The sequence below is a fragment of the Sapajus apella genome, unplaced genomic scaffold (assembly GCF_009761245.1).
Source record: "Sapajus apella isolate SASKATOON/1434 unplaced genomic scaffold, GSC_monkey_1.0 scaffold229, whole genome shotgun sequence".
Taxonomy (NCBI): domain Eukaryota; kingdom Metazoa; phylum Chordata; class Mammalia; order Primates; family Cebidae; genus Sapajus; species Sapajus apella.
Window position 1 is genome coordinate 512,693 of NW_022437169.1, and position 16,356 is coordinate 529,048.

Here is a 16,356-nt window from a genome sequence, read left to right on the forward strand (position 1 = left end):
TCAGAATCCAGCTCTGAGGTCCGAGCTGTCACCCCCCAAGCTGTTCTGCTGTAGAGGGTGCCTGGCCCCGGCCCCAGCCCCAAGGAGCTGGGACGAGAGCAACCAGAGTTCTGAGTCGGAAGCTGGAGCCAGGCGGAGTGGGGCTCATACAGTCTTGGTGCCCCAGCCTGGCTCCTGACTCCACTTCCCCTCTCTTCCTGAGCTTCCTGCTCCACCACCCATCCCATCACTGTCCCCAGGAAAACACAACCTTCCTGTTGTGGGTGGGGGGATGCTGCTGTCACAGAGTCCTTTTCCACTCCTGAGAACAGAGCACATGTCCCTGCCCACCCTGGCTCCTGGCCCAGTCACAGGCAGCTCTTTGGGGTTTTGCAGACTTTGGCTTCATGTTTGAAAGCTCGCCAGGTGGCAATCTTGGCTGGGAACCTGACATCAAGCTGACGGACGAGATGGTGATGATCATGGGGGGCAAGATGGAGGCCACACCCTTTAAGTGGTTCATGGAGATGTGTGTCCGCGGCTACCTGGCTGTGCGGTGAGCCTGGGTGAGGGCCAGGGTTAGGGAGGAGGGAGTATTGGGAGTGTTATGAGGCCCCCTTTAGGATCAGGTTCCAGAGAGTGAGGGAGTTGCTAGCGGCCGGCTGCTGACCTAGGTCTGCCCGTCAGTCACCTCTGTCTGCCCACCTGTGCCAGTAAATTCTTGCTCTGGGCATCCAATTCTTGCCACCTTTTCCAGGATCCTGCCCACACCTTCAGCCATGGGTTCCCTCTTTCTGGCCTCCCATCCACCCTGTCACCAAAGCCTGAGTACCTGCCACCTGGCAGCCTGCATGCCAGAGATGGCCTTTATTCCAGTTTCATCTACAGGTTACTTGGCCAAGGCCACAATCCAACCGGAGTTGACCCCACTGCCCTGCGGGGAAAGCAGGTCAGGGAGTCTGTATCCCATCTAGGTGCAGAAGCCATGGCCAGCAGCCTTATGTGGGGGCCCAGGGCGGGGCACTCAGCCTGTCCGGAGTGCACGTGGGCAGCCCCTGCCTGGGCCGCACAGATTACAGAGGGCAGCAGATGGAAAGCTACCTCGGGAGGATGTGGAAGGTGTGGCAGGGGAGGGGCTGGCAGGAGCCCAAACCTGAGGCTGTTGGCATCAGCCATGCCCCCTGCCTAGGCTGGCCTCAGTCCACCACCCCCTCCTCTCTCTCCCCAGGCCCTACATGGACGCGGTAGTCTCCCTGGTCACTCTCATGCTGGATACGGGCCTGCCCTGTTTTCGCGGCCAGACAATCAAGCTCTTGAAGTAGGTTCCTTGGTGGACACGCAGGCCATCTGGGGGACAGTTGTCCATTAGCTGAGGCTCCATCCAAGATTGGAACCTTTTGTGTAATTGTCACTGGTTGTCATCTCCTTGGAACCTCAGAGCAGACAGGGCTCCTGGGTGAGGTTCTGCCCGTAGACCACACCTGTGAGGGGCCTGTGCTGGCCACACCAAGAACCCACCCAGAGGCCTCTATTATGTCAAAGATGCTACACCCACCCGCCCTTGGCCCTAAGGTCCAGGGCTGCAGTAGCTTAGCTCCCCAATGCTTATTCCCCTAATGCCATGGGGCCACTCGGGTGATGCTGGGAAGGGGACAGAGCCCACAATAGGCCAGGCATGGCCTTCACAGCACCCATCTTCTAACATGTGGACCCCAGAGGTACATTTCCAGGGCATGGCTCTCAGCTGAAGTCCGTCCCCAGGGAAGACCTTCCTCCCACTGGGCCAGGGAGGAAGCACGGCCCAGCCTGGCCTGGCCTGCGGCAATCCTGACACAGCCTCTCCCCCAGGCACAGGTTTAGCCCCAACATGACCGAGCGTGAGGCTGCAAATTTCATCATGAAGGTCATCCAGAGCTGCTTCCTCAGCAACAGGCAAGTCCTTCACCCTTCACCCTCCTGCCTTCACCCCCCCAGCGGCCACCGTGCACCTGCAGGGCCTGGCCTACACCAGGCGATAAGGATGCTGCCGTCCCCAAGCTGCCCCTCTTGTGGAGACTCAAGCCTTGACAAGAGTTCTTGAGGAGCAGTGAGGTGCTGGCTTAGGGGGCCGTGGTGTGCCAGAGGTCGAGCCCACCTGGGCAGGTCTTGTGAAGCCGAGGGAGCAGTGGGGGCACAGGGCCAGGAGGAGCAGAAATAAGTTTGGTATCAGGCCTCCCTCCTCCCAGGAGGGCTGAGAAATCAGACCCCACTCCTTCCATGTGCCTGCCTCAGGCTGCTGGTCACCCGTGTGGCAGGAGGGGATGGGTGCAGGGGGCCCTGGGGAGAGCTGGCTCAGGGTCCAAAGACAGAGCGCTGAGCTGATAGGCTCCGTGATGTGGGAGTCGGAAGTGGCTTTAAGGGGTCCGGCCTGAACACAGGGACGATGGCGATCCCAGCAGGTGGGCATGGGGAAACAGAGCCATCCCCAAAGGGGGCACCTACAGATGTGGGGCTGGTGAGGCCACAAGGGGCATATGGGGCCCCCAGAGTGTGGCCATCTGTGTGGGAAACTGCTGGAAGAGCCTGAAAGGAAGCTGAGACTGCCCCCAGGTGCGTGTGGGTCCAGTGCCCTAACAAGGGCAGTGTGGAAGCTGGGCACAAAAGGAGTTCTTGCTAAGCAGAAGCAGAGAAACCAGGCAGCCAGGGCAGGGCGACAAGGGGCTCTCCAGGGATGCGAGGAGAGCACACAGACACCTTGGGGGCATCTGGCCAGGACAAGCCAAGGGGCCCGAGGGCATGTCACGGCTCCACAGATGGAAGCACTTTGGCTGGGGAGCATGAGGTGGCCTCAGAGGCCTCTGGGTTGGAGTAGATGTGGTCCCTGGGTGGGGAAGGCTTCAGGTGCTGGGCAGCCATGCGAGGGGCTGATTGGGCAGGGAGGGCTCCCTATCGGGGAGGGACCCCTGTCGCGGAGGGACCCCAGACCTCACTGGCTCCTCAAAGGAGTACTGGATCATGTCATAGGTCCGGCTCAAGTGAGTAAATACTCTCCCTTGGCCTTTCAGGAGCCGGACCTATGACATGATCCAGTACTATCAAAACGACATTCCCTACTGAGGAGGGGACCTCCTAGGCCCTCTGCCCTGTGTACCCTTGAAGCTGCCCCACAATCATGGAGCCCCTGACCTCCCCACCCTGCCGCCACATGCAGTGGAGAAGAGACCTACAGCCCGAAGAGCCTGGCGGCGCCCCCTAGAGCAGTGCGTGGGTGGCGCAGCCTTGGTAACCCAGTGGACTGCAGCGACAATCATTGGATGGTGCTGTTTATGCACAGGTGTGAGTCCTCTGTTTGCACTGGACATATTCCCTGCCTGTCTTATTTCATAGGTACATGAAGTATTTTCTTGTGTATAAAAAAATGATGGAAGATTTAACCAACGTCAACAAAATAAAAACCCAAAATAGTGTCACGTTGGAATTTGCGAGGTTTCATGTCAAATCTTAAGTGCACCTTCAGCCAATGGGTGGTTCCTGGATTTGCCCTAGAGAAGGAAGCCCAGTGTTGCCTGCACTCATAGGCTGGGACCCAGGAGCACGCGTTGTGGCTTAACAGGCATGAAATTCCCACAATCTCCTCACCATGGCACAGGTATACAAAAACACACACTTTTTCCTGACTGCTCTCCACCTGCTCCAAAGCTGTCTCCCTCAGGGCCGTGATGGGGGCCCGTCAGTGGCTCTCCACAGCATCCTCCCACTGCTCTAGTCTTTCCCTCGTTCTCATTTTCAAGTGGTGTGCTCTGGGATTCCACAATCTTTGTGTGACTAGACCCAGCAAGTGTTTCCTCCCACTCACCTAGGCCCTGCATCTGAAGCAGATAGATCTGAAACACATGAGAAACTCCAAAAGATTGCCTACACAGCAGGTAAGAAGAGAAAATCGGTAACCAGGAAGAACAGTGAAAGGACTGAAAATGGAGCGGGAAGGAAAGGAAAGCCAAGCGGAGTGGCTCGTAATCCCAGCACTTCGGCAAAGCAGGAGGATTGCTTGAGCCCAGGAGTTCAAGGCCAGCCTAAGCAGCAATGACGACCCTGTCTCTACAAAAAATGTTAAAATTAGCCACATGGTGGTGTATGCCTCTAGTCCCAGCTACTCAGGACGATAAGATGGGAGGACCACTTGAGCCCAAGAGCAAGGCTGCAGTGAGCTGTGGTTGTACCACTGTACTCCAGCCTGGGCGATGGGCTCAAATTTTAAAAAAGAGTTGAACAAGAAGTTGAATGAGAAGCTTCAAACGCTTCAATCAACTTTTTTCTTTTTTTTTTTTTTAAGATGGCCTCTCTCTGTCGCCCAGGCTGGAGTGCAGTGGCGCGATCATGGCTCCCTGCAACCTGTTTCCTGGGTTGAAGAGATTCTCCTGCCTTAGCCTTCCAAGGAGCTGGGATTACAGCCACACAACACCACACCCAACTAATTTTTGTACTTTTGTTAGAGAAGGGGTTTCTCCATGTTCGTGAGGCTGGTCTCAAACTTTTGGAGGCTGAGGCAGGAGAATCACTTGATCCACGCACTTTGCCTTGACCTCCCAAAGTGCTAGGATTACAGGCATGAGCCATGGCACCCAGCCTCAATCAACTTCTAATGGGATTTCCAGAGTTGAAAAACACAAATATTTAGCTTTAGGAAGCACACCTGAGTACTGGGCAGTACAAATAAAAATAAATATAGGCTGGGCACAGTGGCTCACCTGTATAATCCCAGCACTTTGGGAGGCTGAGGCAGGTGGATTGCCGAAGTCCAGCAGTTTGAGACCAGCCTGAGCACCATGGTGAGACCCCATCTCTACAAAAAATACAAAAATTAGCCAGGCATGCTGGCACAAGTCTGTAATCCCAGCTACTTGGGAAGCTGAGGTGGGAGGATCACTTGAGCCAAGGAGGTGGAGGTTGCGGTGAGCCCAAGATTATGCCATTGCACTCCAGCCTGGGTGGCACAGTGAGGCTCTCAATAAAAACTACGAGTCAATGTATAAGTTAAAAGGAGTTTTAGGCCAGGCGCGGTGGCTCACGCATGTAATCCAAGCACTTTGGAGGCCAAGGTGGGCAGATCACCTGAGGTCGGGAGTTCAAGACCAGCCTAACCAACATGGTGAAACCCCGTCTATTTAAAAAAAAAAGGAGTTTTGAGCAGCAGGGAGGGGGAGAAAAAAAGAAAAAAAAAAAAGTTTTAAAAGATACTAATCCAAAAGAAGGCAGAAGAGAAACATAATAGACTCACCACCTCAATTTAGAAGCCAGGAATTGTAAACATCAATTGAAGAAGTGAGACCCAATTATGTGCTGATGATAACCAAAGCACTTCACAAATGAAGACATAGACCTAGGATAAAAATAAACAGATGGAAAAAGACTGGCATCCATAATCATCACGTGTATGGGTATTTATGGAGCATTTCACAATAAGCAGTTGACAGAGTCACCAGCAAGAAAGTAAACACAGGAGACGTGAACAAGCCTGTTACCCACCTGGACCTGCTGGGTATTTATAAAACACTGTCAACAGCAGCAATACACTTTCTTCTCAATGTTCATTACAAGTTATGTGCTGGGTCATAATACTGAGATAGAATTAAAATCGTGCAGAGGGTGTTCTCTGGCCACAGTGGAAATTATAAATAACAGTAAGATACCTGAAAAAATGTCAAGAACAGTGGAACTAAAATACTAAACAAAAAATAGCACATGTGGACCAGGTGTGGTGGCTCAGCTGTAATCCCAGCACTTTGGGAGGCCAAAGCAGGAGGATCACTTGAGTCCAAGAGTTTGACACCAGGCTGGGCAATATAGTGAGATCCCATCTCTTATTTAAAAAAAAAGAAAAAAAAAAAAAAGGCCAGGCATTGTGACTCACACCTGTAATCCTAGCACTTTGGGAAGCCGAGGCTGGTGGATCACTGGAGGCTAGGAGCTTGAGACCAGCCTGACCAACATGGAGAAACCCTGTCTCTATTAAAAATACAAAATTAGCCAGGTGTGGTGGTGCAGGCCTATAATCCCAGCTAGGAGGCTGAGGCAGGAGAATCACCTGAACCCAGGAGACAGAGGTGGTGGTGAGCTGAGATCACATCATTGCACTCTGGCCTGGGCAACAAGAGTGAAACTTCATCTAAAAAAAAAAACAAAAAAAAAAAACGCAAGGCTGGGCATGGCTGCTCACCCCTGCAACCCCAGCACTTTGGGATGCCGAGGCAGGTGGATCACTTGAGGTCAGGAGTTTGAGACCAGCCTGGCCAACATGGTGAAACCCTGTCTCTACCAAAAATATAAAAAATGAGCTAGGTGTGATGGCGAGTGGCTGTAATCCCAGCTATGCAGGAGGCTAAGGCAGAAGAATCGCTTGAACCCAGGAAGCAGAGGTTGCAGTGAGCCAAGATCGTGCCATTGCATTCCAGCCTGGACAACAGAGCTAGACTCCATCTCAAAAAAAAGAAGAAAAAAGCACATGTGATCAGAGGGAAAGACCAGCATTAAAATGCTTTAAGGTAGCCAGGTGTGGTGGCTCACGCCTGTAATCCCAGCACTTTGGGAGTCTGAGGCGGGTGGATCACAAGGTCAAAAGATCGAGACCATCCTGGTCAACATGGTGAAACCCAATCTCTACTAAAAGTACAAAGAATTAGCTGGGCATGGTGGCGCGTGCCTGTAATCCCAGCTACTCAGGAGGCTGAGGCAGGAGAATTGCCTGAACCCAGGAGGCGGAGGTTGCGGTGAGCCGAGATCTTGCCATTGCACTCCAGCCTGGGTAACAAGAGTGAAACTCCGTCTCAAAAAAAAAAAAAAAAAATACAAAAATTAGGCTGGCATGGTGGTGCACACCTGTAATCCTAGCTACTTGGGAGGCTGAGGCAGGAGAATTGTTGAACGCGGGAGGCAGAGGTTGCGGTGAGCCGAGAACATGTCATTGCACTCCAGCCTGGGCGACAGAGCGAAACTCTGTCTCAAAAAAATAAAAATAAAATGCTTTAAGGTGTTGTTTTGGGGAAGATGACAGTGATCAGCTGAGTTCATGGAGTAAGAATACCAGAATACAGAGTGGCTTCCCAAATAAACAGAAGGAAAGGAGATCACTGAAAAATCAGGATCAACGTGTTATAAAATGGTAGACACAATTTCAAATCACAATACTTGAAAAAGGCAGCTTGTCAAATTGGCAAAGAAAAAGTTTGGCCTGCACCACCACACCTGGCTAATTTTGTATTTTTAATAGAGACAGGGTTTCTCCATGTTGGTCAAATGCCATGTACAAGTTTCTGGCAATATGGCAAATTATATATCCTGAAAAACTAAAAATGCTGTTTACAGTACTGGGGAGGGGGAATCTTAAATCCATGAGCTGTAAGAAAGGAAGGAGTCTTTTGAGGCTAAAAAAAAAGTCAAGATCCTACATGACATGAAGATGACAAATCCACGAGCCTCATCCCTTTGAGGAGTTTATCAGGCCACCTTGGTCTACACTCTCAGGAGAAGGGTGTACTAGAAATAAAGCCAGGTGCCCCAGAGTCCACCCAGAGACAGACGCGGGCGGCTGGGGCGCTGCGCTTAGGTGGGCAGCAGTCCGTTCCCACGCAGTTCCAGCAGCGGAGACAGCGTGTAGCGCAGGCGGCGTAGTGTGGTCTCCGAAGTGAGGCTTCGGAGCCACGCGGAGACGGCGCCGGCGTCCAACAGCAGCTGGTAGAGCAGCGACAGCCCCAGGAAGAAAAGCGGCAGCGTCAGGAGCACCTGCAGCACGCCCAGCACGCACCGCCTGCCGGGCAACAGATGGGTAGGTGGGCGGCGGCTCGGGCGGGGACTGGGAGACCCCGGCCGTGCCCTCCGCCGGGTTCACCTGATGGCCTGCGCGCGCGGGCCGCCGAACAGCCGCATCTCCTGCGGGGAGAGGGGGGTAGGTTTCCAGCGGGAGGGGAAGGCGGTCCCAAAGAGGGATGGAGAGGGTTGTCCTGCTCCAGCCCGCCCCGCCCAGGCCCGCACGGGCGCTCACTCGGTCCGCCCGGGCCACCTCCTCCATGAGCGACTTGGTGCTATACTGCACTCCGCAAAGCTGCCCGCCACACCTGCGGGAACGCATGCAGGTGGGAGCGCGGCCCGCCCCACAGCGCCCCGCCGCGCCCGCAGGCCCAACTCCCTTACGGTTCCTGGCCACTCTGCCAGGCGTCCAGCTCCTCCGCCGCCTCCATCACCTTCACCTGCACCTCCTGGAGCGGGTGAGAATGCGGACTGAGGCCTCGGGGAGGCGTCCTGGCGGCGGGTTGAGAGACCTGCCGCCGCAGGTCTTGGGGAGGAGAGGCGGAAGGCACCGTGGCGTCCGAGCGGAGCCGCACCTGCAGGACTATGGTCTGCTCCTGGAATATGGCCCAGGCCTCCGCTGTCTGCAGCGCGCCCTGCGTGTGGACACCCGGATTAGACTCGGGGTGACACGCCCCTCCCACCCACACTCGAAAGCAGACCCTCCTCCGACAGAACCCGCTTCTGGCCGCACCTGCTGCAGCTTCTCCTCCTGCAAGGCGTACTTGGTCTCCGCCAGCCCCAGTTGATTCTTGAGAAAGACGAATGTCAGGAGTCCCGGAGCCTGACACCCCGCTGCACCTCCGGGCCCTGACCCCGGCCCTCAGCGCCCCACCCCGAGGCGATCATGACCCCGCCCACGTTCTCAGGACCGGAGTAAGCGACGCCCCAGGTTGTCGCGGCCCCGCCCCTGTGCTCCGCCCACATCACCGCCCGCCCCGCCCACCCCTTCAGGGCCTGCAGTTAGGCGACCCCCAGGTGGTCACTGCCGGGCTCAGGCTACTGCGCCCCTACTCAAGACCTCAGGACCCCGCCCAAGCACCTGCAGAGTCACCAATTGGGCTGCGATTTGCTGCTCCGTGCGCTTCTGGCTCTGCTGTTCCCCTCCGTAGTAGAAGAGCTAGGGGCGGGGCTTGTAAACAGGGTTTACCGGGCTTCTGGAGGAGCGGGTGTCGTGGGGGACAGGGACAGGGAGGTAACAAGGGCGAGGACCAGGGCAGGACTTCCAAGAGGAACCCAGAGACAAGCCATCCCATCTCCTGCACGTACCTGACTCGACAGCTCCTCCCACTGCTCCTGCAGCTGCCGGTTGCGCTGCTCCTGCGGACAGGATCCTGGGGCGGTGCTGGCCTCTCCGCCGGTCCCACCCCACCCTACCGCCGGATCACCCCCGCCATGCCGCACCCCACCATGGTTCCGGCCCCATTCCTGGGTTCTTCCTCACCAAGTCCTCCTTGTGGCGCTGCGCCTCCTCCAGCCTTCTGCGCACCCGCTCTGCGCGCTCCCGCGCAGCCTCTTGGGCCTCCCTTGGCAGAGCCTGCGCTGTCTGGCTTCGCCTGCGCAGCAGGCTGCAGAGCGAAACTGAAATTGGCGCTACAAGGCGGACTGGGTCGCTCAGGGTCCCGCAGTTGCCGGGAAGGACCAGATGCAGTTCACGATCGGGGACCGGAAAGCCCTAGCGAAATCCTCCACCTGGATCCACTGGGTGGATCGCCCGTTCCCAGGGGCGCAGAGCGGAGATGGGGGTCTGGGCGGACCGGCCTAGTACCCTGCGAAGCCCTTCGCAGCGCTGCCTGCGGGACCGACCCTAGCGCGCCAGCCCGCCCGCTAGAGCGGCGCTCCCCGCGCACCTGCGCTCGCACTCGCTCAGGTCCTGCAGGCGCCGGTTGAGGCTCTCGCTCTCGGCCTCGAGCCCGCGCATCAGCTTCTCTAGCTCCTGCTTCCGCAGGCGACCATCTCGGTTATCCTTCTGCAGCTGCAGCAGCAGCTCCTGAGTCTCGGCCATGGCTGTGGAGACGGTGCCTAAATGCCAGCCGCCTGGGGGACCCAGCCTGCTGGCAGACGTCACAATGGGCGGCAGGGGGCGCCAAGAGGGCTACGTCACAATGGGCGGCAGAGGGAGCCCGAGCACAGCCCCATACCTGCCCCTGCTCACACTGGCCGGATCACACTTAGTTGAAAATGTGGGCCGGGCGCGGTGGCTCAAGCCTGTAATCCCAGCACTTTGGGAGGCCGAGGCGGGTGGATCACGAGGTCAAGAGATCGAGACCATCCTGGTCAACATGGTGAAACCCCGTCTCTACTAAAAATACAAAACATTAGCTGGGCATGGTGGTGCGTGCCTGTAATCCCAGCTACTCAGGAGGCTGAGGCAGGAGAATTGCCTGAACCCAGGAGGCGGAGGTTGCGGTGAGCCGAGATCGCGCCATTGCACTCCAGCCTGGGTAACATGAGTGAAACTCTGTCTCAAAAAAAAAAAAAAAAGAAAGAAAATGTGTCAAAGAGCCGCAATTGGATCAACGAAGGGTTAATAAAATACTAATACTGGGGCCGGACACAGTGGCTCACGCCTGTAATCCCAGCACTTTGGGAGGCCGAGGCAGGCGGATCACTAGGTCAAGAGATCGAGACTATCCTAGCCAACGTGGTGAAACCCCATTTATACCAAAATACAAAAATTAGTTGGGCTTGGTGGCGTGCACCTGTAGTCCCAGCTACTCAGGAGGCTGAGGCGGGAGAATCGCTTGAACCCGGGAGGCAGAGGTTGCAGTGAGTTGAGATGGTGCCACTGTACCATCTCAGCAAGAATCTGTCTCAAAAAAAAAAAAAACTGATACCGAATGCAGGCAAGTTTGGTTCCCCCACATGGCGGATGGCACTTGCAAACTGATCGATCTCGTGTGGAAAAGACTTATAAATAAATACTAGGAGGCCGGGCGCGGTGGCTCACGCCTGTAATCCCAGCACTTTGGGAGGCCGAGGCGGGTGGATCACGAGGTCAAGAGATCGAGACCATCCTGGTCAACATGGTGAAACCCCGTCTCTACTAAAACTACAAAAAATTAGCTGGGCATGGTGGCGCGTGCCTGTAATCCCAGCTACTCAGGAGGCTGAGGCAGGAGAATTGCCTGAACCCAGGAGGCGGAGGTTGCGGTGAGCCGAGATCGCGCCATTGCACTCCAGCCTGGGTAACAAGAGCGAGACTCTGTCTCAAAAAAATAAATAAATAAATAAATACTAGGATCCATAAATATGTTCATATCTTTTGACCCAATTATCCCTCTCCTGGGAACTTATCCAGGAAGGAAAAAAAAAAATTTAAACACATTATGCCATTAAATGGTTCACTGAAGTGGTTACAGTAACCACAAAAAAAGGAAACAATTGTAATGGTTGAAATCATGTGATGCGTTTGGTTATTCTGTGGCGTGCCTGTGCCTAGAGCTATGAGGATGTCTAGTGAAAAAGTGGAAACTGATTTAGCATTTATGTTCAGGTAACTAAAATTATAAAAATACACGAGCAAGGCCCGGCACGGCGGCTCACGCCTGTAATCCCAGCACTTTGGGAGGCCGAGGCGGGTGGATCACGAGGTCAAGAGATCGAGACCATTCTGGTCAACATGGTGAAACCCCGTCTCTACCAAAAATACAAAACATTGGCTGGGCATGGTGGCGGGTGCCTGTAATCCCAGCTACTCAGGAGGCTGAGGCAGGAGAATTGCCTGAACCCAGGGGGCGGAGGTTGTGGTGAGCCGAGATCGTGCCATTGCACTCCAGCCTGGGTAACAAGAGCGAAACTCGGTCTCAAAAAAAAAAAAAGCCGGGCGCGGTGGCTCAAGCCTGTAATCCCAGCACTTTGGGAGGCTGAGGCGGGTGGATCACGAAGTCAAGAGATCGAGACCATCCTGGTCAATATGGTGAAACCCCGTCTCTACTAAAACTACAAAAAATTAGCTGGGCATGGTGGCACGTGCCTGTAGTCCCAGCTACTCAGGAGGCTGAGGCAGGAGAATTGCTTGAACCCAGGAGGCAGAGGTTGCGGTGAGCCGAGATCGTGCCATTGCACTCCAGCCTGGGTAACAAGAGCGAAACTCCATCTCCAAAAAAAAAAAAAATACATGAGCAAGATCTGTAAAGGAAACAAGAATGAGGAAAGAAACCCCTCTTCCTGTCTCTTGTCTCAAAGGAGGAAGTAAAAGTTGAGACATAGCAGGCATGAGGTCAGTGGTCTGGAGGTTAAAGATTAAACCCCCCCCTTTAAGGTCCTCAGGCGATCTTAAGGGTGGGGCTATATGGAGAAACGCCCTCTATTGTTCCCATTCAATCTTGCTCAAACCCCCACACTTACTTCATCCATCACGACCCCCTCACATGTACTTTCTAAAACTGTAAACCCAAGACCCTGTCACATGAATATCTAGAGTTGGGAGCCTATATAAAGGTAGAGGTGTCCTTCCTTAGACAAGTGTGGCTGTTAGGTGACCATACCACCTACTCCCAGCCGAATAAATCACCCCTTCCTTCCCAGTTCGGTGTTTGAGAGGCCTTTTGTACAGCTGCTCCTGCTTCAAGAGGAAGATAAGCTCTTCCATTGTTTGGTGAGACTGTAGGTGAACTCATCCTTTTATTATTTTTTAGAGACAGGGTCTTGCTCTGTCACCCAGGTTGGAGTGCAGTGGCGAAATCAAGGCTCGCTGCAGCCTCAATCTCTCAGGCTCGAGTGAACCTTCCACCTCAGCCTCCCAACTTGCCCTTTTAAAATCTGCCTTTGTCTAGTTACAAGTATGGACTTGGATGCAAAAATCCAAAATAAATTACAAAATCTAAAGAGAAACAAAAAGAAAATTGATGGAAACCAAGCAGAGTTTATTCCAGGGATTGTTCAACATCAGAAAGTCAGTGTTGTTCACCATATGGGCAAGCAGGGAAGAACTCCACCAACTCAGTGGGGCACTTCAATAGACGCGGAAAATATGATACAGTTCACCATCTATTGACAATTCTAAAAGCTCTTACAAAAGGGAGAGATAGGCCGGGCGTGGTGGCTCATGCCTGTAATCCAAGCACTTTGGAGGCCAAGGCGGGCAGATCACCTGAGGTTGGGAGTTCAAGACCAGCCTGACCAACATGGTGAAATCCCGTCTTAAAAAAAAAAAAGAAAGGGAGAGATAGGCCGAGCATGGTGACTCACGCCTGTAATCCCAGCACTTTGGGAGGCCGAGGTGGGCAGATCATGAAGTCAGGAGTTTGAGACCAGCCTGACCAACATGTTGAGACCCCGTCTCTACTAAAAATAAATAAATAAATAAAAATAACCAGGCGTGGTGGCACCCACCTGTAATCCCAGCTACTCAGGAGGCTGAGGCAGAAGAATTGCTTGAACCCGGGAGGTGGAGGTTGTAGTGTGCCCAGATCGAGCCACTGCACTCCAACCTGGGAGACAGAGCGAGACTCCGTTTCGGGAAAAAAAAAAAAAAAAAAAAAAAAAAGGGTAGGGGAGAGATAAAAGGACTCTCTAGCCTGATAAAGTCCAACGTAAACATTATAGCAAACTGGAAGTATTAGTAGTGTATGCTGTTTTTCTCTCTTTCCTTTTCTTTAGAGTCAGGGTCTTGCTGTCACCCTGCCTGGAGTGCAGTGGCACTATCAAAGCTCACTGCAGCCTCACACTTCAGGGCTCAAGTGATCCTACTGCCTCTCAGCCTGTTAAGAAGTAGAGGCCGGGCACAGTGTCTCATGCCTGTAATCCCAGTACTTTGGGAGGCCAAGGCGGGCTGATCACAAAGCCAGGAGTTCGAGACCAGCCTTGTCAACATAGTGAAACCCTGTCTCTACTAAAAATCCAAAAATCAACTGAGCATGGTGGCAGGTGCCTGTAATTCCAGCTACTTGGGAGGCTGAGGCAGGAGAATTGCTTGAACCTGGGAGATGGAGGCTATAGTGAGTGGAGACCATGCCATTGCACTCCAGCCTGGCTGACAGACGGAGGCTCCATCTCAAAAAAAAAAAAAAAAAAAATGTAGTAGTAAGGATCCAAGCACAGTGGCTCACGCCTGTAATCCCAGCACTTTGGGAGGCCAAGGTGCATGGATCGCCTGAGGTCAGGAGTTCAAGACCAGCCAGACCAACATAGTGCAACCCTGTCTCTACTAAAAATACAAAATTAGCTGAGTATGGTGGTGGCGTGTGCTTGTAATCCCAGCTATTGGAGGCTGAGGCAGAAGAATCGCTTGAACCCAGGAGGCAGAGGTTGCAGTGAGCCGAGATCGTCCCATTGCACTCCAGCCTGGGCAACAGAGTGAAACTCTGTCTCAAAAAAAAAAAAAAAAATGTAGTAGGAAAGCTTGAAGAATCTGTATGCCCAGTTGATTGTCTACCAACCTGGGTTTTTTGGTTTTTTTGTTTTTTTTTGGAGAGAGAATCTCACTCCATCACCCAGGCTGGAGTGCCGTGGCATGATCTTGGCTCACTGCAACCTCTGCCTCCTGGGTTCAAGCGATTCTTCTGCTTCAGCCTCCCAAGTAGCTGAGACTACAGGCACCTGCTACCACACCTGGATAACTTGTATTTTAGTAAAGACGGGTTTCACCATGTTGGTCAGGCTGCTCTTGAACTCCTTACCTCAGGTGATCAACCTGCCTCGGCTTCCCAAAGTGCTGGGATTACAGGCATGAGCCGCTGCACCCAGCCACCTACCAACCTCTTAAAGCTGCTCGCTCTCTCCCTTCTTGCTAATACAAGCCCCTTAGTTTATTTCTTTGCAAGAATCTTGCTCTTCTGGGAAGCCAGGCCCATCCTCTCCTAGCCCCAGGTGTAAAGCAGGACTGACCTAAACCAGTCATGGATATCTTACTTCCCTTGTGGAATTCTGCCTCTGAAACTCAAGGGAAACTTGGCTGGGGGCTTCTGGGAGGTTTTTGTTTCTGCAGAAGGAGACGATGGGAGCAACACTGTCTTTGTTGCCTACTGGGTTTGTAGGTGATGCCTGGAACTGCTCTAGCCACCTTGTAACCATGAGGGACCTAAAAGAGCAAGTCAATATGCTGTATCTTGTGCGTCTCTTTAGGGACCTGGGAGCTCCCACCTCTCATGGGCACAAATGCTCTTTCCTAAGGCAGCCAACAGCACATGGGAATAGAACCAACACCAAACTATGGGGCAAGGAGGATTTGAGATGGTCCTAGGACCACATGACAACTTGTGCTGAAAAAAGTGGCTTGTGATAAGAGGGAAAATAAAATTAGATGTTGCTGAGTGCAGTGGTACATGCCTGAAGTCCTAGATACTCAGGAGGGTAAAGCAGAAGGATCTCTTGAGGTCTGGAGTTCAAGTCCAGCCTGGGAAATATAGTGAGACCCCCATCTCTAAAATAATAAAAAATTTTTAAATTGACCAGATGCTGTGGCTCACACCTATAATCCCAGCACTTTGGGAGGCTGAGGCAGGTGAATCACTTGAGGTCAGGAGTTCAAGACCAGTTTGGCCAACATGGCAAAACTCTGTCTCTACTAAAAAAGAAAAAAAAATCAGCCAGGTGTGGTGATGCGCACCTGTAATCCCAGCTACTCAAGAGTCTGAAGCACGAGAATTGCTTGAACCCAGGAGGTGGAGATTACAGTGAGCCAAGATCGTGCCACTGCATTTCAGCCTGGGCGTCACAGCAAGACTCTGTCTTAACAACAACAAAATGTCTTCATGCTGGGGGTTGCCCCATTAGACTCCTTTGCCCCTCTCCCTCTATGGTTTTTGTTCTTTCTCAAGGTGGCCCCAGGATTTCCCACATATTCCATATTTTTTTTGTATTTATTATTTATTTTGAGACAGAGTCTTGCTCTATTGCCCAGACTGGAGTTCAATGGTATGATCTCGGCTCACTGCAACCTCCGGCTCCCAGGTTCAAGCAATTCTCCTGCCTTAGTCTCCTGAGTAGCTAGGATTACAGGTGCCTGCCACCACACCTAGCTAATTTTTGTATTTTCAGTAGAGACTGGATTTCACCATGTTGGTCAGGCTGGTCTCAAACTCCTGACCTCAAATGATCTGCCTGCCTCAGCCTCCCAAAGTGCTAGCATTACAGGCATGAGCCACCATGCCCAGCCAGGCATTAACATTTATATAAACTAAATACACAGGGTGAGTACAGGGTGTTGGTAGGACCAGGAGGATGGGATCAGAATGGAGGAGGTATGGACGGGCACAGTGGCTCATGCCTGTAATCCCAGCACTTCGGGAGTCCGAGGTGGGTGAATCACCTGAGGTCAGGAGTTCGAGATCAGCCTGGCCAACATGGTGAAACCCATCTCTTTTTTTTTTTTTTTGTATTTCTTTTTTCTTTCTTTTCTTTTTTTATAAAAAGACGGGGTTTCACCATGTTGGTCAGGCTGGTCTTGAACTCCGACCTCAGGTGATCCGCCTGCCTTAGCCTCCAAAGCGCTTGGATCACAGGCGTGAGCCACCACACCCGGCCAGTGAAACCCCATCTCTAAAAAAAAAAAAAAAAAAACAAAAACAATGGAGGAGACATGAGCACCCACCAGGGATGGGAACAAGGGTC

At 53.0% G+C, this 16,356-nt stretch overlaps 2 protein-coding genes across 5 annotated transcripts in view; one reads left to right on the plus strand and one right to left on the minus strand.

Annotated features, from left to right (window-relative positions):
- PI4KA (phosphatidylinositol 4-kinase alpha) overlaps window positions 1-3,436 on the plus strand; it is a 149,790-nt gene extending 146,354 nt beyond the window's left edge. The window contains exons 52-55 of the mRNA XM_032271316.1: window positions 376-535; window positions 1,208-1,297; window positions 1,828-1,911; window positions 3,024-3,436. Of these exons, the coding sequence (XP_032127207.1) occupies window positions 376-535; window positions 1,208-1,297; window positions 1,828-1,911; window positions 3,024-3,075 (386 nt within the window). The 3' untranslated portion in view covers window positions 3,076-3,436. The remainder of the gene's footprint in view (window positions 1-375; window positions 536-1,207; window positions 1,298-1,827; window positions 1,912-3,023) is intronic.
- Window positions 3,437-7,246: 3,810 nt separating this feature from the next.
- On the minus strand, window positions 7,247-10,025 carry TMEM191C (transmembrane protein 191C). Of its 4 annotated transcripts, XM_032271321.1 has the most exons (10): window positions 9,651-10,025; window positions 9,245-9,368; window positions 9,070-9,120; window positions 8,843-8,920; window positions 8,495-8,551; window positions 8,337-8,396; window positions 8,146-8,210; window positions 7,997-8,069; window positions 7,844-7,884; window positions 7,433-7,762 (listed from the first exon to the last, which is right to left on the minus strand). In XM_032271321.1, exons 1-10 carry the CDS (start codon window positions 9,803-9,805, stop codon window positions 7,558-7,560), a joined length of 909 nt encoding a protein of 302 aa, XP_032127212.1. In that variant the 5' UTR covers window positions 9,806-10,025; the 3' UTR covers window positions 7,433-7,557. The 4 variants fall into 4 exon arrangements, with proteins under 4 accessions (XP_032127210.1, XP_032127209.1, XP_032127212.1 ...); XM_032271319.1 differs by having other exon boundaries at window positions 7,247-7,762; window positions 7,844-8,069; window positions 9,651-10,022; XM_032271320.1 differs by having other exon boundaries at window positions 8,146-8,396.
- Between the last annotated feature and the right edge of the window lie 6,331 nt (window positions 10,026-16,356).